Here is a 20,094-nt window from a genome sequence, read left to right on the forward strand (position 1 = left end):
GGGTGGGTCTGTTTCTGGGTTCTGTGTTCTATCCCCTTGAAATATGTGTCTGTCCACCAGTCACATAATCTTGATTACGGTCCTGTATAGTAAGCTGCAATATCAGGTATATTGCGATTTTATTCTTCTTTGTCAAGATTGTTCTAGCTATTTTTTGAGCCCGTGCTTTTCCACAAAAAATTTAGGAGAAGTTTTTCTGTGTCTACAAAATAGGTGCCTTGCTGGGATTTTGATAGGAATTACATTAAACCTATAGCTCAGTTTAGGAGGAATTGACATCTTTGTTAAGATTTCCAGTCTTTAAATCTTTCATCCCATTCTACTCTACGTTGATTAAGCAGATATATTTTTTATGCTGCTTTTGTGTTAGGAATTGTGTTTGAACAGAGATAACGGTGGAGAATATGGATTTTGTGATGAAAAAGTCAGTCTCTGAACATTAGATATGGACAGAGGCAAGTGGTGGCAACACAGACAAAAAGTAAGCTTTTTGAGGTAGAATTGACTTTTCAAACTGGTTTTGGATAAATCGATGTTTTCTAGATGAAAATGGGTAAAGATATTCTTGTCCTAACCCTCACCTCCATTTTCACCTTGACATTCTCTAATTTTGGTCAACAGGATTATTCTGATATCTTAGTTCGGTCTTTGTACTTTGTTGTTCCTCTGCTGCTGTTCATGCTCTCACTGTGATGAATAACCCCTTGCCTCACTTCTGTAAACTGGAATCATATTCATTCATTAATTAGATTTGCCTCCTTCCCTAAGCTGGTCCATAGTATATACATTTCAGAGCATTTTGGCTAGAAAACAAAAAACCCGAGTTTTGTTTTGTTTTGTCAGGCTTTTAAATGTATTAAGTTTTGAGGAGTCAGAAAGCCCGTTTTGTGTAGTGACCCCTGGGCCTCCATTCAGCTATTCCTCCAAGTGTTGATCATTCAAGCCTTGGTCAGGTGTTACCTTCTCCAGGAGACTTTCCGTGATCAGCCTTGTCTAAAGTAAATTTCTCATCTCTTATCCAGCCTTATTTCTTTTCATAGAATTTACTTGCACACGAGGTGGTATTTTTCCGACTTCCTTTCTGTCTGGCCAGTGGAGCGCTAACGGGAGCCCCAAGGGCTGGGAGCTTGTGCAGCACATTGGGAGATCTCAGGAAATATTAGTTGAGCGTGTGAATGAGTGACAGGGTGTCATGCTTGCATGTCAGAATGTTAAAATGTGTTCACTTGTATGCTAATTCAACTCCATTTTCTTAAGTCTCTAATTTTTAAATAAGACACTGGCCACACTCTAGGCTTACTGGATTGTAATCTCTGGGAGACGGGTCCTGTATGTGTTTATCTTGGTAAAAGCTTGGGTCAGCTAGTGCTTCAGATCTAGGGAGCTATAATTGCTCTTTTGTGAGGTTGGATCAGGATAGTTAATACGGAAAGAAGTGTTTGAGTAGTTTTCTGCCTTTTTCAGTAGGTGGGTCAGAGACCAGGTCTGGGGACTTTGGCGCTATTGAATTCTGTGAAAAATGGGGCAGGCAGAGACATTCTGCAAATAGGACTGCAAAATGAAATGGGAATATACACATGTAACAGACTGATGTTCTAAGTAGAGATCTGTTTGAAAACTGAGCCTTAACATTGATGTTTTCTGAGCATACAAAGGTGACTTGGGGACAGAGTCCATTTAATGCTCTGATCTAATTCATTTGAAAGGGATGCCTTCCAGGAGTTATTTTCTGTGGATACATACATGCTGTCTCCTCCCATTTCCTGTGGGACTCTGATCTTGTGAATCCAGGAATGGAGGAATTTAACCTATGTGGGAGAGACTTACTGTGTTAGTTTACACCATTCCCTGTAATTTTGCCAGAGTCTGAAAGGTATTTGTTCCTATTAGAGGTTCTTTAGGCTTTTGAAACTTTTCTTCAGTTTTTGTTTGGTTGAGTGTATGTGGCTTTTGGTTGAATTTGGTAGTAAGTCTGATGCACTTGCTGAGGAGAGGGGTCAAGAGAGTACGCATGGCTACTGGAGCAAGTAATGATGGACAGGGATCGAAGACCAAGGGTCTGCGCAGTAGTTGGGTGATTGTGGACACATCCTCTCATTTCCTCAGCAGTAAACGATGCTAAATTATCTTTCTAATTTTAGGACCGTGAGACTCAAATGAAATATTGAAGGGTATTAACTACTGTAAGACCACAGGAGGTATAAACAGCTATTGGCTTACTTCTTTCTATCATGCATGTGACACGGCCAGTATTTAGTCAAGCTCTTTGGATGTACAGAGTGAAATGGTGTGCATAGAGACTGTTTTCTCAATAAAGATCAGAGAAAACTTTTGTACAAGATTTTTAAATTTATAGAATGTGTTTGTTTATAGGATACGTTTTAGCCAAGTGAGCAACCTTTCTATAAGCTGTGCCCAGAGACTTGACAGTGATCTTCAGTGGCTATTCTGATGTTACGTGATGGCATTTACTGTGGTGGAATTTCACATGTGGAGCTTTAGGCTTAAACTGTGGTCCTTTTATCTTTTCTATGCTTGTTTCTTAATATGGTTGATTTTAGTTAATGTTAAAATTTGATTGCATACAGAATATTCCCAAAGAATGTTCTGTAAAGTTAACAGTAGGAGTATTATAGAATGTAATTGTTACAGATTTGCAAAATATTTGTAAGTTTTAAAAATTGTGCCATTCTGTTCAGTGAGAAATATAGATAGCTTAGGTAAATTATTTTCTAGTTGATCAAATGTTCTTTGATGTATCTTGTTTTTTGTCAAGCAAGGATACATGTAACATAGAAAAGAAAGGTCTATATATTGTTCGGGCTTCCCTGGTGGCTCAGAGGTTAAAGCGTCTGCCTCCAATGCGGGAGACCCGGGTTCGATCCCTGGGTCGGGAAGATCCCCTGGAGAAGGAAATGGTAACCCACTCCAGTATTCTTGCCTGGAGAATCCCATGGACGGAAAAGTCTGGTAGGCTACAGTCCACGGGGTCGCAAAGAGTCGGACACGACTGAGCGACTGAACGGAACGGAACGGATATATTGTTCAACCTGTAAGAGACATTTTAGAACTTGTTTTTAGATCTATTAAAACTTGAAATGTTGCCGTGTTACAGCCCTCTTACCTGAAGTTGGTCTCCTTTATAGAAACATCTTTCAGGATGCTGAAGGAGCTCAGAATTCTGGTTTAAAAGGATGTTTCGTTGGGATTTTAATTTGCATTTCTCTAATGATTTGTGATGTTGAGTGTCTTTGCTTGTTGGCCATATGTATATCATCTTTACAATCCTTTGGTTGTTTTTAAATTGGGTATTTTGTTCTGGTTGAATTTCTGTTCTTTTTTTATGTAGTCTGTTAACCCCTTATTAGAGTGGCCTCAGTAGGCAGATATTGTCTCCAGTTCCACAGGGCGTGTCCTTTATGTACAGCAGTTTTGCGTTTGCGTGTAGTCTAATTTATCTGCTTTTCTTTTTGTTGCCTGTGCTTTTGGCATTGTATCTAAGAAATCATTGCTGAATCCGATGTCATAAAGCTCTTCCCCTATGTTTTCTTCCCAGAGGTTTATAGTTTTAGGACTACATTTATGTTTTTAGGCCGTTTGAGTTAATTTTTGTGTATGTATATCCAGCAAATGGGTTTTTGATTTATTATTTTTGACTGTGCTAGGTCTTTGTTGCTTTGTTTTTTTGCACAGGCTTTCTCTAGTAGTGGCGAGCTGGGTCTACCCTTTGCTGCAGTACACAGGCTTTTCATTGCAGTGACTCCTCTTGCTGTGGAGTGCGGGCTCTAGGCCTGTGGGCTTTGGTAGTTACGGCCCACGGGCTCAGTAGTTGTAGCTCGAGGGCCCTAGAGCGCGCAGGCTCCAGCAGTTGTGGCATGCAGGCTTAGTTGCTCCATGACATGTGCAGTCTTCCCAGACCAGGGACTGAACCTATGTCTTTTGCATTGGCAGGTGGATTCCTGCCCACTGCGCCACCAGGGAAATCCCAAATGTGTTTCTTACTGACCCGGTTCCCCCACTAATTTTGTCTGTTCTGACTGTCACTACATCATCAACGTTGAAATAGTGTACCTTGGTGTCTTGGTCTTCATTTGATGAAAAGTGCATTTTTGTACCTGAAGGTGGTTTCTGTTCTTTTCATTAGCATATGAGGTTGAAGGCATTCCCAGTACCTCCCTAAATAAAACCTGCACAGGAGCCATGGTTATCCAAATTATCCAGAACATGCTTGTTCTGGTTTTGGTAAGAATAACATTGCAGTGGCGTTAATAATCTTGGAAAGAACGTGTGATGCCAAGACTATTGTTGAATTCCAATTGTGGAATCACCAGTAGTGAGGATTGAGTGAGATAGAGTATGGAAGTACATGACTGACTAGTGTTGCGTTAATGTGAATTCTCTTTCCTCAGTTCTTTTTATCTGCTTAGGTTATAAAACAGGAAATGACAGTTTCATTTTGTTCAGCAGAGAGGTGGTGTGTTTTAATCAAATTGATGTATAAATGTTGGTGCTACTAGAATGGACACATATTAAGTGTCTGCTGACTATAGGAAAGAAAAAATAATGTTTTCAAGTTTAATTCTTACTGTGATCATGTGTAAAAATGTTCCCTTGTTATTTTGTGCAGGAATTATGTATTGGGGCTTCCCAGGTGGCTCAGTGGTAAAGGAATCCACCTGCCAATGCAGGAGACACAGGTTCAGTCCCTTGGTTAGGATGATCCCCTGGAGAATGAAATGGCATCCCACTCCAGTATTCTTACCTGAGAATCCCATGGACAGAGGAGCCTGGCTGGCTACAGTCCATGGGGTCACAAAGAGTTGGACATGACTTAGCAACTTAGCATGCATGAAATCATGTATTGAGAGCACATGTTCTTATTTCAGGATATGCCAAGTATTGTGTAAATTGCTGTTAAAGACATTTTGTTAAATATAATGGCTTAGGGAAACTGTCAACTGATCTTAAGTTTCTACATCAAATATTTAGAATTATTGTTAGTAAAAGTCATGAAATTCCACATGATTGCCCAGTTGCTTTGTTAAGAGGTTTTCTGAGCAAATTGCTCATATTTCATGATAGCTTCTGCCCACCACTGCCTTTCCTCCTAGTGAAGCTGCAGTTGAAAATAATAGATTACACTTTTCAAATCTGTCTTTGATCTTCTGGCTGGTATTTTCTTTTAATAGTTTCTTTTTTTGTTTTTTAAGAACTTCTTTTATTTATTTAATTTTTGGCACTGCGGGGTCTTGGTTGCTGCCTGGGCTTTTCTCTAGCTGTGGAGAGTAGGGGCTGCTCTCTCGCTGCTGTTCAAGGGCTTCTCATTGCTGTGGTTTCTCTTGCTGTGGAGCAGGGGCTCTAGGATGCAGGGGCTTCAGCAGTTGGGACTCCCGGGCTCTAGAGCACAGGCTCAGTAGTTGCAGGGCACGGACTCCGTTGTTCCCCCGAAGGTGGACTCTTCCAGACCAGGGCTCCAAACCACGTCTCCTCCATTGGCAGGTGCATTCTTTAACCACTGAGCCACTGGGGAAGCCCTACTGGCTGATATTTTAGTGGACAGTTTGGGAGTTGATGTTGGCGGTTCAGGGTGTGTGATGCTATACATATAAGCACACTTAAATATATAATGGATACATGTATAGTAATGATAATGTTGATAATATTGCTTATTGAGGGAATAATAGAAGTGAAGATCCCTTGAATCTTTGATCCCCTTAACAAATACTATTTACATGCATTAGGATCAGATGTAGAACTTCCTTTATAGAGGACAAACTAAATGAAAAGCAGGAGTCTGGAAAAAACGTATCATAAAAGATGGTTTATTTTAACCAGGTCGTTACTTTTTTCTTTTCGATTGTGGAATTGACTTTGTAATACTGATTTTTGTTTTCCATGGTGGTATTTGATGTAATGGAATCTATTTGTAATGAATGTGAGGCAGTGATAGAGAATTTGTCCAAAAGCTAAATAAATTCCTTATATTTTATGTCTGAAAGGAATATTAGAGATCATTTGTTCCATTTATCCCATTGGTAGGAAGCCTGTGTGGGGTCACTCAGCTAGTTCTCACAGCCAGGCTAGCACTCAGGACTTCCCGCTTCCTGCGCTGTTTGCCCTGTACCACATTCTGTTGCCATGAGTAGAGACCTTGCTTGCTTTTAAGTACTTTCTGTTGTGTGACTTTAAACTTCTTCTGTTTTGTACTTGTTATTCTATAAGCAGGATATGTCAGTCGTTGACCTACCTTTTCTGATGTCTTGCTAATTTATGTGTATTTTTTCCATCATTTACATTATTCTGCTTTTTGTTCATTTATCTGTAAAATTGGGCATAATTTGACCTGCTTTGCTTTTAGTCTCCAGATTTTGTTTGCTGGAGATGATGGTTTTAGTGCCTAGAGTTGTCTGATAGCTTTGTAAGGGATTTTAACTATCATCCAGTCTCACCTCTCATATTGGTTTTTCTAGTCTGAGAGCATGGTGTGTCTTCCCATCATTTCTGTCATCTTCCGTTTCTTTCATCAGCATCTTTCAGTTTTCTGAGTATAGGTCTCTGTCTCCTTAGGTAGGTTTATTCCTAGGTATTTTATTCTTTTTCATGAGATGGTAAATGGGATTGTTAATTTCTGTTTCTAATATTTTGTTCTTAGTGTACAAAGATGCAGTGGATTTCTGTTAAATTAATTTTGTAATCCACTTTACCAAATTCACTGATGAGCTCTACTAGCTTTCTGGTAGCATCTTAATTATATCCTGTCTTCTGCAGACAGGGACAGTTTTTTTCCAGTTTGGATCCCTTCTGTTTCTTTGTCTTCTCTGCTGTGGCTAAGACTTCCAAGACTCTATTGAATAAAAGTGGTTAGAGTGGGTATCCTTGTCTTGTTTCTAATCTCAGAGGAAATGCTTTCAGCTTTTCTCCATTGAATATGATGTTAGCTCTGGGTTTGTCATACATGGTCTTTATTATGTTGAGCTATGTTCCCTTTGTGCCCACTTTCTGCAGAGTTTTTAATAATAAATGGATGTTGCATTTTCTTAAAATTTTTTTCTTCATCTATTGATATTTATCATATGGTTTCTATGCTTCAGCTTGTTGATGACTGAGTTTGATGACTAGGTGTTGAAAAATACTTGCATCCCTGGGATAAATCCCACTCGATCACATTGTGGGACCCTTTTAATGTATTGTTTGAGTTGGTTTGTTAGTACTTTGTTGGGGTTTTTTCATCTGTGTTCATCAGTGATATCAGCCTGTAATTTTCTTTTTTTGTGATACCTTTGGCTGGTTTTGTTATCAGGATGACGGTGGCCTCGTGAGTTCAGAAATGTTCCTTCCTCTGCAGTTTTTGGGAATGTTTTCAGAAGGATAGGTGTTAACTCTTCTGCAATTGTTTGGTAGAATTCACCTGTGAGGCCATCTGGTCCTGGCCTTTTGCTTATTGGTTTTTTTTTGGTTGGTGCTGCGTGGGCTTTCTCTAGGTGCAGCAAGTGGAGGCTGCTCTCAGCTTGTGGTGCGTGGGCTTCTCACTGCAGTGGCTTCTCTTGTAGCAGAGCACAGGCTCTAGGTGTGCAGGCTTCAGTAGTTGCAGCACCCGGCTGCAGTAGTTGTGGCACACCGGCTTAGTGGCTCCTCGGCATGTGGGGTCTTCTAGACCAAGGGTCAAACCAGTGTCCCCTGCACTGCAAGGTGGATTCTTAACCACTGGACCACCAGAGAAGCCTTTATTGGGAGTTTTTAAACTGCTGATTCAATTTCAGTACTAGTAGTTGGTCTGTTCATGTTTTCTATGTCTTCCTGGTTCAGTCTTGGGAGCTTATTCCTGTCTGAGAATTTGTCCATTTCTTCTAAGTTGTCCATTTTATTCATATATAGCTGTTCACAGTAGTCTCTTAGGAGTCTTTGTATTCACACGGTGTCCATTTTAACTTTTTTCATTTCTGATATTATTTGTCTTTATGATTTCTTTCTTTCTACTAACTCTGAGTTCTGTTTCTTCTTCTTTCTCTAATTACTTTAGGTGTAAGGTTAGGTTGCTCATGATAAAACCCTTACCAAAATTCCTGCTAAGGGAGCATGTTTCTTCTTCTAAAGACCCAAACACACCAAATTAGTTATTCTAATAAAAGTATTCTAATAAAAGTACATGCTTGGATTGGTATTATTTGTGCTTAAAGACAATAAATTGCTTGAATAGCCAAGAAGATTCACAAGCTTCCTGGGGATATCACCCCCCAATAGCTATTGCTATGGGAGGTGTGATGCAGAGTTTTCCTTGTGGCTCAGCTGGTAAAGAATCCACCTGCAATGTGGGAGACCTGGGTTCAATCCCTGCGTTGGAAAGATCCCCTGGAGAAGGGAAAGGCTACCCACTCCAGTATTTTGGCCTGGAGATTTTCACAGACTATATAGTCCATGTTGTCGCAAAGAGTTGGACATGACTGAGTGAGTTTCACTTTCCTTTCCTTTTCTTAAGATAAAAATGAAAAAAAATAGAAGAGCTATTGAAAATAATTAATTTAATGTGATACTAGTAATGCCAGTCATAACATAACTTTAATGAGTCAGACATTTTATGGGAAAGCATAAACCACATTGATTCATATTTAAGATACTTTTCTGTAGTTTTATTAAGAATAAAATAATTTGAAACAGAATTGGGGATAAAACGGTGCTTCTTGGTTGGCATTTTTTTTTAATTTATTTTGGTTTATTTTTTGGCTTTGATGCAAGTTCATATTTGGAAACCAAATAAGATTATTTTAACTTTTCTTATATTTTCTTAAATAAAAGTTTAGATAACTTCATAGGAGGAAAGTCTAACAAGCCCTACAGTAAGTCTGCTGATAGTAAACGTTTTTAAGCTGTGGTAAAAATCCTCACCGGTTCCAGCAGTGCACTGTTGTCAGCATCAGATTCGTTCCTTGAGGTTCCTGTCTGCTCCTCTAGGCATCTCTTGTCAGTAGGTGTTTTTGTTTTGCTTTTCTAAGATTTTTTTTATGTGGATGAGTTCTTAAAAAGTAACTTATTTACTTTGGTCGCGTTGAGTCTCTGTTGGCGCACGGGCTTTTCTCTCACTGCAGGGAACGGGGGCTCCTCTCCAGTTGTAGTGCACGGGGTTCTCACTGTGGTGACTTCTGTTGTGGAGCGCGGAGGCCAGGGTGAGCGGGCTTCAGTCGTCCCGCTCCCGGGCTCTAGAGCGCAGGCTCAGTAGTTGTGGCACACGGGCTTAGTTGCTCCATGGCATGTGGGATCTTCCCAGACCAGGGATCGAACCCAAGGCTACTGCATTGGCAGATGGATTCTTTGTCACTGAGCCACCACGACAGCCAGGCAGTAGATGCTTTTGTGTTGGCTGACTCTCAGTGGCCGGAGGATCAGCTGTGCTGAAAAAGGCAGGATAGTTCTGTCACTCTGTGGTTTTCCTCCTGCTCTGTTTACCGACAGCACAGCCAAGGAGAAAGTCAGCCAGTGAGGTGTTCTTTAAGTCATCCAGTTGAAGGGGTCGTTCAGCTAGTGCTCTGCTTCTACTTTCTTATACATAAAACTTTCAGCATATTTTATTATTAATTTTACAGATCCATCTGCTGAGGAATTGAGAAAGCTAATGATGTTGCATGGAGGCCAGTATCACGTGTATTATTCCAGATCCAAAACAACACATATCATTGCCACAAATCTTCCTAATGCCAAAATCAAAGAGTTAAAGGGAGAAAAAGTAATTCGACCGGAATGGATTGTGGAAAGGTAAGTTTAATTTTTAATTAAAGCGTTTTTAGAAATTGGAATGCTTATTCGTATTATAAACCCTTACCTAACCTGCAGTACCTTTTAACTTAAGGATGAAGAGTAATCAGTGTCTTAAACAACACTGCTCTGCTCCTTGGGTGACTCAGTGGTAAAGAACCCACCTGCCAATGCAGGAGACACAGGTTCGATCTCTGGGTCAGGTCGATCCCCTGGAGAAGGAAATGGCAACCCACTTTAGTATTCTTTCCTGGGGAACCCCATGGACAGAGGAGCCTGACGGGCTACAGTCCATGGGGTCACAAAAGAGTCGGACACGACTTAGCAACTAAACAAGAACTGTACTCCTTAGCCTTGCGTAATAGTTCAGGTGCCTGTGGTCTGATGCTAGTGTTCCTGCATCCTCAGCTCCCAGAACTTAGGGAAGATGACTCAAGTAAGAGCAGGAGGCAGTGATGGAAGGACTTGACTAAGCATGTTACTCATTCAGCAAATGTTTGTGCACCTGTTATCAGTAGGCAGTGTTCTTTGTACTTGGGAAATACATCATTGAGCAAAACATAGTATCCCCCCTACTTGAAGCTTACATTCTACTGGGAGAAATAGATAATAAACAATATGTAAGTCGGACGCGACTGAGCGACTGACTGAACTGAACTGAGTAAGTTTATATCATATGTTAAAATTTAATACATGCTAAGGGGGAAAAGATGAGGATAATCTGGACCTGAAGTTCTTGGAGAGGGGAGCAGTTTGCAGTTTTATTAATAACCTGTTTTTCAGTTGTTCTAGTTCCTTGGCTGTTGGTTTGGAATTGGTGTGGTGTGCTGTGATTCATGGGGTCGCAAAGAGTCGGACAGGACTGAGCAACTGAACTGAACTGAAATCAGTGGTGGCCATTCTTAGTAACTTCCTAGCATAGAATACATCATCTGAAATTTGAGGATGAGCTAGAACTTAAGTGATTTACATATAATTTATATGAGTGATTGAAAGTTAAAAGTGAAAGTATTAAAATCATAATTTTATGCATGAATGGATTGTTATCAGTATATGAGAGAATGGTCAGATTGTATAGTGGAGTGTTAATGACACAAACTTAGAAATTATTTAAGTCAACTGCCAAAGCTATTTTTCTTACCCTAAATTTCATTAATTCTGACACCTTAAATTAATTTATTCGGTAGATTTAGACTTGTTCAGGTCTTCTGTATCGCAGATACAGCAGCATAGATTTGCAAGGGGCTGTGATTTGTGGAAAGGCTGTGCCTGGGCTCTGGAAACAGACCTGGGTTCATGTTCCAGCTCATCTGTTCAGAGTCCCTGTCATCTTGGATTGTAACAGGAGCAGGGGTGCAGCCATTCTGAACCTTGTCTCCTCATTTGTAAAACATCACTGTCTACCTGTTACGGTTATGTGAAAACTAGAAATAATTCATGCAGACTACCTAGCAGAGTGCTTCACATATTATAGAGACGTAAATTAGAAGAAGCTGCTGCTTCTGTGCTACTTTATTTTTATTCTATAAACATGACCAAGTATTGCAAAAATCAATTCCAGAAGGTCAAAGGTACATTTAGGGAAAAAGTGCATTTGGCTTCCAGAAAGCCAAATTATTCATATAAACTGCTGCTGCCGCTAAGTCTCTTCAGTCATGTCCGACTCTGTGTGACCCCATAGACGGCAGCCCACCAGGCTCTGCCACCCCTGGGATTCTCCAGGCAAGAACACTGGAATGGGTTGCCATTTCTTTCTCCAATGCATGAAAGTGAAAAATGAAAGTGAAGTCGCTCAGTTGTGTCCGACTCTTAGTGACCCCACAGACTGCAGCCTACCAGGCTTCTCCATCCATGGGATTTTCCAGGCAAGAGTACTGGAGTGGGGTGCCATTGCCTTCTCCGTCATATAGACTAGGGGTTTTTAAATTTAAGTCTTGGTGTGTTAAGTTGAAGACTCATCCCTGGAACATGTTTGTGCTGTGTTTCGAGGACCCAGTCACTGTTCATTATATAGGATTTATCCACATGGCTTTTAGTGGTGTGTCTTCTTGAAAAGGAGTTGTGAAGTTTTTGTATAAGAGGTTAGTATCATTTCAGAGTTCCACTGTGTGTGGGCACTTACACACACAGTCATTTCATTGTGCTGGGGCTGGAATTTCGATCTGGGGATGTTAGTTTGGCTTTGGGGAGAATAGGGGAGATCATGGATGATAGGAAAGGGAGGTGAAGAGGGCCCTGGCTGGGTGTAAGTTGACATGTTTAAAAATGATGGTCTTCATGACAGCTCTTTCTTTATACTGGCTCTTTTTTGCTGAATGCAGCTAGAGGGGTAAATCAATAATAAACACAGCTGAGGCAGTTACACGTTATAAAATATACCTTCAGGCCTAATGATCTGTTTTTAAATACCTGAAGTGACTTTGGAATCATGATTATGTGATGTATTTTCTTTATGTGGTAGATGAGAAGGCAGGACTGATAAGGTTAACTGATTCGCCTGAGAGACAGAATTCAGAATCCAGATTTCTGACTCATCCTTGGGTCTGCTCTTTGCCATTTAATTAAGTTGGTAGATGAGAACTGGCTCATTCATCTCTATAGCAATGGATCAGTCAGCTCTCTGCCCTAATATATGACATAAATGCCCAGTGTCCGTAATGTCATAAGCATGGGCTTCTCCAGGGTAAATCAGAGCTGTTTGCTTCCACGCTCTAATCCCAGTCTTGTTCATCTATTCTCCACTGCATTGCTTTAATGAGAGTTTATTATACTTAAAAGTTTGAACATTATATTAGCTATTTAAAGGATGATATATGGTATTCTCTTTTATAATTGGTTTTCCTGTTTTTGGTTTGAGCAGTTTGAAAAGTGACTAACACTTCTAAGTGTGGAGGTTGATTGCTTTGATTCAAATTCCCTGGTGCCTGTGTAGGTACCATTAAGCCCGAGTTAATACAGACATTATTACAAGGTCACGACTTCCAAGAGGCAGGGGAGTCCTTTAATAAGAAGCCTGGGTGCATTAGTTCAAGTTCTGAGTTACGTTACTGAAGGTTTTGCCTTGTGAATCTTATGGTTGTATGTGGTATAGTATTTCACATTTTTGTTAATCCCTTTCTTCAGACAATTTGATGTGGAAATTTGAAGTGTGAAATACTTACGGAAGCCGCTCTGGTTACCCCTCAGGCTCATCAGGGCGGAGCTCAGTAGAAACCATGGTGCTGTGTTACTCCAAGTCTGTTCTGTTCTCGTTGTCCATTTTGCATGGAGTCTCCCTTGGCGAGAGAGCCTGGTTCTCACGGGCTGGGCCGCTAAGAGAGAGGTTCCTGTTCACACCAGCCCACAGGGTCTTCTCGTGGGAGTGACTGGCTCCCAGTCAGTGCGCCCTTTCTTCCTGAGCTTCACATGCTCGTGTGTCTGTCACATGATTGTGGTGCCGTGAAGCCCTCTCACTTCATATGGAATGAAACTGTTTCTAATTACACTCAACGTAATTATTAGAGTTCTTATTCAGATCAAATATAAGTTGACTACAATTTTATCTCATGATTTTCCCCTTATGTTTCTGTGTCTTACCTCAATTCTTAGTAGAAAATATTCATGATTCTCATTTCTGGTCTAGATTTGCATTTTTTAAAAAAATTTATCTTGAGCATTTACTTTTTTCTCGCACAACACTGCAGAATTCTTCTCAAATTATTTTTACTTGGCCAACTACCCAGTACACACATTTCAGTACCTCCTCCACCTCATATTGTAGATAATATTTATAAGAAAATATATTCTTGGTTTTCAGGAGCTAAAGAATGACTATGAATAGTTTCAGTTCAGTTCAGTCGCTCAGTTGTGTCCGACTCTTTGCGACCCCATGAATCACAGCACTCCAGGCCTCCCTGTCCATCACCAATGATGAATAGTTTAACTCTCAATATTTGTAGTGAAAAATAAAAAGCAGTTTGGGCCCTATAGGATAAAGGAACTTGTTGTTCTTACCTGTTATTTCCTTTTCTGAGCTTGTACGATCTTGGTGAGTGGTTGGAAAGCTTAGGTGATCGGGGAGGTGGGGACAAAGGGAATTTTAATGTTGAATGAGTGAAGAATTTTTGTTTAGTGGTAGAATATAAGGCAAAAACAGTTCAGTTTTTCCTTAGCACATAATTCACTCCTTTCTTGCCTTAAATTCACTTTTGAATGAGGAAGAAGACAGATGCCTGAATTGGATGGGCAGGTGAATATTTGGTGCTAGACAGGGGTTTTCTAATAGAGAATGACTGGGACGTTGACTGGAACCATGCGACCTTTGATGAGCAGAATTGCATCATCTAAAGAGATAGTATTGCTACAGTGACACTACAGAGTTTGGAATAGAAATCAACGTAGTGACTTTCATATCTCAATTTTTACAAATTTTTCCAGATTCTGGTTGTAACTGTCAGTGTAAATTCGTTGTGTCAGCATAGGAAATGGTTTAGAGGACTGTTAGTAGCAAAGTTCTACTTTAGAGATTAGTGTACTGGGGCTAGAGGAAAAACCAAGAGTTAAGAGTCCCCCAACTAAGTAAATATTTCACATCAGTGAATATGCGTCTGATACGTGTCCATGGGCTGAGTTATATAAGCCTTAGGTTCTGCCAGGTGACCTCAGTCTTCATAGGGGTCATGTGCAATCAGTGTTGGCCACAGAGAGCACCTCCAGAGTCTGGTCAGCCAGCAAACTGTCAGGAGCCTGGGAGAAGCTAGCATGACAGCGGGGCGTGTCCTGGCTCTGCTGCACTTGGGTCTTCCTTCTGGTGTGCCCGTGGCACATTGAGCGCGGTGTCAGTCTCCGCTCACCTCTTAGTCCTAGCTGTGCTCTGTGTGATGAAACAGGCAGACGCTCAGCCAGGTCCCTCTGCTGCTGGGGCTGGGGGAGCAGGTAGGATAGGAGATGCTAAGAAGACAAAGATCTGTCGCCGGGCAGTGGAGACCGGTTGTTAAAGGAAGCAAAATTAGTTTGATAAAGAATAAAGGAGATTAATAGGGAGAATGGCATTGGAACATGTATATTATCATATGTGAAACGAATCACCAGTCCAGGTTCGATGCATGATACAGGATGCTCGGGGCTGGTTCTCTGGGATGACCCAGAGGGATGGGATGGGGAGGGAAGTGGGAGGGGGATTCTAGATGGGGAACACATGTACACCTGGGGCAGATTCATGTCAATGTATGGCAAAACCAATACAATATTGTAAAATAATTAACCTCCAATTAAAGTAAATAAATTTTAAAAAAAAGAATAAAGGAGATTAATAAACAGTCCAGTATTAGGATTTTCATTCTCTTATTTGAATGTAATCTGTCATCTTGATAAAAACTAACTTTAGCCCGATGGTAAATTTATTTAGGTAAATGAGAATTGAAGTGTGTTGTCAGTAGTAATGTTCTCCACTGTCGTGATTTAGTACTTCAGCATATTTAGTAATGCTACCTAAAGTTGAAGGTGTTTTAGGGGGAATTATATACTGATATAATTACATAAAGGACTTAGTTTGTAACATGGTATATTTCCATTTTCAGGATATCATCATAATGTTTTTCAGTATTCACAGTTGTTGACTCAATATTTTGAATTTTTTTGTTTAAGCCAGTTCAGTAATTTCTTACTTTTTTTAAAGTTTTTTGGAGTGCCCTTTGAGGAAAACGTCAAAACTTTTGAATTTGTCAGATAATAAGAAAAGTATTTTACTCTTTATTCATTTTTTCCTAAATAATTGAAGGGTGGTTTTGTTAATATGTAGTTTAGGTTTAAATCCACACATGCTTCGAAATGTTTCAATTTTGAATTGAGAATGATATATTTAAAGACAGTAACCATACATAACTCGGTTTATTAGAAAGCAAATATGAGTTTAATGAACTTGGCTTTAGTTCTTAGTTGTAATAGGTGTTTGGGAGTGTCTGTTAATGGGCCAGGACTGTCTAGTGTCACACTGCTCGTGCCCCTGATTTGTCCTGGTGATGTTTGACGCGCAGGTAGTGCATGTTTGGAAGAGGATACAGAGATGTACACAGTAACTGCTCTTAGCTCCTGTCCTCTGGTGGCCTTGTCGCTGTCACAGTTATACATATAAAATAGTATAAACTACTTACTTCTCTTAAAGTTGAGGTTCTTTATTTTGTCCTTCACATTACAGGCTTTCACACGTAATAGACCTGACACGAATCTTAGAAATAGGGGATCCTTGTCCAGTCCTGTTATTCTGGGGAAACTTGGCATGTGAGATGGTTGAGAAAACCTCGATGATTGTGTGTGAACTGGAGAAAGACTGTTGTTGTTGTTGTGCAGCCCCTCAGTCGTGTCCAACTCCTTGTGACCCTGTGGACTGCATCATGTCAGGCTTCCCTGCGCTTCACCATCTCCTGGAGTTTGCTCAAACTCATGTTCGTTGAGTTGGTGATGCCATCCAGCCATCTCATTCTCTGTTGTCCCCTTCTCCTGCCTTCACTCTTTCCCAGCTGATATCAGGGTCTTTTCTAATGAGTCGGCTCTTCTCATCAGGTGGCCAAAGTATTGGAGCTTCGCCATCAGTCCTTCTAATGAATATTCAGGATTGATTTCCTTTAGGTTTGACTGGTTTGATCTTGCAGTCCAGGGGACTCTCAGGAGTCTTCTGCAGCACTACAGCTCAAAGCATCAGTTCATCAGCATTCAGCCTTCTTTATGGTTCATCTCTCACATCCATACCTGACTACTGGAAAAACCATAGCTTTTGCTGTATGAACCTTTGTCGGCGAAGTAATGTCTCTGCTTTTAAATATACAGTCTAGGTTTGTCAAAACTTTTCTTCCAAGGAGCAGGAATCTTTTAATTTCATGGCTGCAGTCACCATCTGTAGCAATTTTGGGGAAAGATTGTCGTTAATTTTAAAGTCATGATGATTAAAATATTGATTAGTCCATCCCTGTATTTAAACTTTTCTCATCCTTTTCTCTAATTTTCCCCTCCTTAATGTGAGATTGTTGGCCATTAGTTATTAAAATTTAAGACATGTCTCTTCATTTAAATTTAACTAAAATTGTATTAGGACCACTAAAACAAAGGAGGAAGGAATAAACTAGAAAGAGCAATGGCATGTTGTTTGTGGAATACTCCTGTTATTGAGAACATTCATTTTCTGTGAAGCTTGTGTAACCCAAGTATTAAACTCTTAAATTGGTCTGACTTTTTTGTTTTAGCATCAAAGCTGGACGACTCCTGTCCTGCATTCCGTATCAGCTGTACAGCAAGCAGTCTTCTGTGCAGAAAAGTCTCAACTTTAATCCTGTGTGCAAACCTGAGGACCCCCTCCCCGGTCCCAGCAGTATCACCAAGCAGCTCAACGACAGGGTGTAAGTGCGTCTGGGTTGGGGCGACTGCAGAGCTGGGGTTTAGCAGTGTGCATGGCCCCTGCTCTACTCAAGACAGAAACACACATACAACCTAGTTATTCATCTATATTAATCCTGTTGAAGCATTGGGGTGGTGTCTTACCTCAAAATTATTTTTATCATGACAGTTTCATAAATAAAATGTAAACAAGAAAACTTTTCCACTCACATTAGATTTCCATATTAAACCAATGGCTGTTAAGTTACTAGAAGTAAAATTTTTCATGGATTTTCATGGCAGTAATAATTTTTGACACAAGTAATTTGCTGTAGAATGTTACCTTCTCAAAAACTGAACTACGCCACTTGTACATTTATTGTGCACTGTTGCACAGAAAGATAGATAATGAAAATGTTAACATTTCTCGGTTATCTTTGAAAAATTCTAAGTCAGTAACAATATAAAAACATAAATATTTTATGTTGGTGAAAATTTAGTTGATGATCCTCAAGGTTATAGAATTAGAGATGAATCTAGGCTTTATTCCATGTGTCTGGTTTTTTAAAATATTTTGATTGATTTAAGCTTTAATTGCAGTAACCCTAGGTAAATTGGCTCCACAGTTAATTGGTATGTTGCCTTAACTTGTATATCAGGTGGTTTATCATCATGATTCATTGTCATGAGCCTTCTCCTTATTTATTAAATTGCTTGCTTTGGGAGTTGGATATATTTTTTCCAAAAGACCAGGAGTCTTAATTGCACTGGGGGGATCCGATGTCACTGCCTTCTCTAGTTTTGTTGGCATTTGTTCTTTACCTTGTATTCACTTGCGTAAGTTGTTTTTCATGGTACCTGAAACTTCTGATTTTGTTTTTTAGTACCATCAGTGTGTACAGGCAATACCAGAAAACTTTCTGAATGTGCAACTTCATCTTTTTTTTTTCTTATTCCGCTAATAAAGGAAAATATCTATGTGTGTGTGTTTTAAAATTCTTCTCTGTGTCGATTTTAGGAAGAATTTGCCTATTAGATTTTAATTATTGATCCATTTATGTTGTTGCCTAATGAATGTATTATCCACTTGTGGTGTATTTCCAGTCCAGCCGCTTTAGATGTCCAGTTGCCTAGGCTGGAAGACTGCAGTGCAAAAAGAGGGCTGTGAGCAGCGTTTCATTGCCAGTGTGTGCATTTCTATTGCATGTGTTGGTAGTATTCATTTAAAGTCTTAGTGTTTATAACACAGAAAACTAGATCTAAGACTTTTCTGATTGCACTTTTGTTTCTTTCTTGATCTTTATTTTCCGGCATGTTCAGTGCATTTTATAAGTTTTTTTGAAGCTCCTTCATGTCTCTTGCTCTTTGTCCTTGATCTTTGTCTCAAAGGCCAGACTTTCTGTCTTGCATCGCATTAGGTTTTCTTTCCTTCCTCGCTTAATCGTTTCTGGTTGGTTTTCTGTTTCTCTTTGGTGTGCTTACTTGTGAGGCTTGGACCTGCTCAGAGTTGGCGGTCAGATTCCACAAGCTGATCAGCCAGAGCCAACCCAGAAATGGGAGGTGATGTTTGGATCCAGCTCATGTGTGGTTTTCCTGTGTAGTCAGACTGTCATTACTAATAGATCCAGTTGGTATTAGGAGGAGGAACTTGAGATTAAACCTGTTGACGGGGTGATAGTCTAACCTGTGCCTTAGTGCTGTGCGTGCCCTCATCTGGAGCCTGAACTGTAACTGGGCTAACGCTGTGGACTTTCCTCAGTAGAGTGAATTACGGCTTTGTAGTTCAGACTCTTGTTTTTGTTACTTAGATGATTCTTTTGAATACAAATGAATTTTTTCTTTATTACGGAGCATTACCGGGAATCATTAGAGGAGCAGTGTAATTTAGTGTAACGTTTGTCATAGTTCCTGCATTTATAAACCTGTCATCGGGACACTGGGTCCAGACTGCCTTGGACCTACCACCCTGGCATCTAAATAATGCATTTCTTAGAAAGAAAACACTAATTCCCTGTCAGCAGGGCAAACATCCTCATTTTTCTAGATATAAATTTCATTGAATTAACCTTACACATTGACTTTTTCTTTTACTTTTTATCTACACCAGTTGACCCTATTAATGGATTAATGAATATAGTCTGTTGGTTGTTTCCTGAGGGAAAGTAACCAGCCTCAGGAGGGCGGCAGTATTGGATTTAATGTGTTGAACAGTACCTTACATAAAAAACTGAAAATAAACATAGCAGTAAGAATTCACATGAGGTTTCTTACCCATTTTTACAGGAATTATTCATATTGTATTAATTGAGCAAATGCTTGACTACTAGTGTATGCCAGGCACTGTGACTCAGATGGGGTGTTTAAAGCTTATATCAGTGGATGACAATCAATTTTTAATGGGAAAATAATTGAAAATTGTTTTTTGGTTTTTTTCTTAAATCTGAAGAAGATCCCATTCTCTTTCTTCTTTGGGAGTGTCTGAAATTTTTAAAAAGGAAACAAACCCTAAAAGGCTGTTAATGTGCTAGAATTTTCCTAGTACCTTGCTCCTTCAGTTTAGCAAATAATAACAAACACATGAAAAAATGCTCAGCATCCCTCATAATCAGAGAAATGCAAATCAAAACCACAATGAGATACCATTTCACACCAGTCAGAATGGCTGCTATCCAAAAGTCTACATGCAATAAATGCTGGAGAGGGTGTGGAGAGAAGGGAACCCTCTTACACTGTTGGTGGGAATGCAAACTAGTACAGCCACGATGGAGAACAGTGTGGAGATTCCTCAGAAAACTGGAAATAGAACTGCCATATGATCCAGCAATCGCACTCCTGGGCATACACACCGAGGAAACCAGAATTGAAAGAGACACATGTACTCCAATGTTCATCGCAGCACTGTTTATAATAGCCAGGACATGGAAGCAACCTAGATGTCCATCTGCAGACGAATGGATAAGAAAGCTTTGGTACACATAAACACAATGGAGTATTCAGTTC

At 40.0% G+C, this 20,094-nt stretch overlaps 1 protein-coding gene across 4 annotated transcripts in view; it reads left to right on the forward strand.

Annotated features, from left to right (window-relative positions):
* The window catches only part of REV1 (REV1 DNA directed polymerase), an 89,720-nt gene that overhangs the window by 31,217 nt on the left and 38,409 nt on the right, over positions 1-20,094 (forward strand). For all 4 annotated transcript variants that reach the window (XM_055400656.2, XM_055400657.2, XM_055400658.2 and 1 more), the window contains exons 4-5: positions 9,579-9,747; positions 16,965-17,117. In XM_055400656.2, the coding sequence (XP_055256631.2) occupies positions 9,579-9,747; positions 16,965-17,117 (322 nt within the window). The remainder of the gene's footprint in view (positions 1-9,578; positions 9,748-16,964; positions 17,118-20,094) is intronic.

The sequence above is a fragment of the Moschus berezovskii genome, chromosome 11 (assembly GCF_049115385.1).
Source record: "Moschus berezovskii isolate FMDL1 chromosome 11, NW_MosBer_1.0, whole genome shotgun sequence".
In the NCBI taxonomy this organism is placed as follows: Eukaryota; Metazoa; Chordata; class Mammalia; order Artiodactyla; family Moschidae; genus Moschus; species Moschus berezovskii.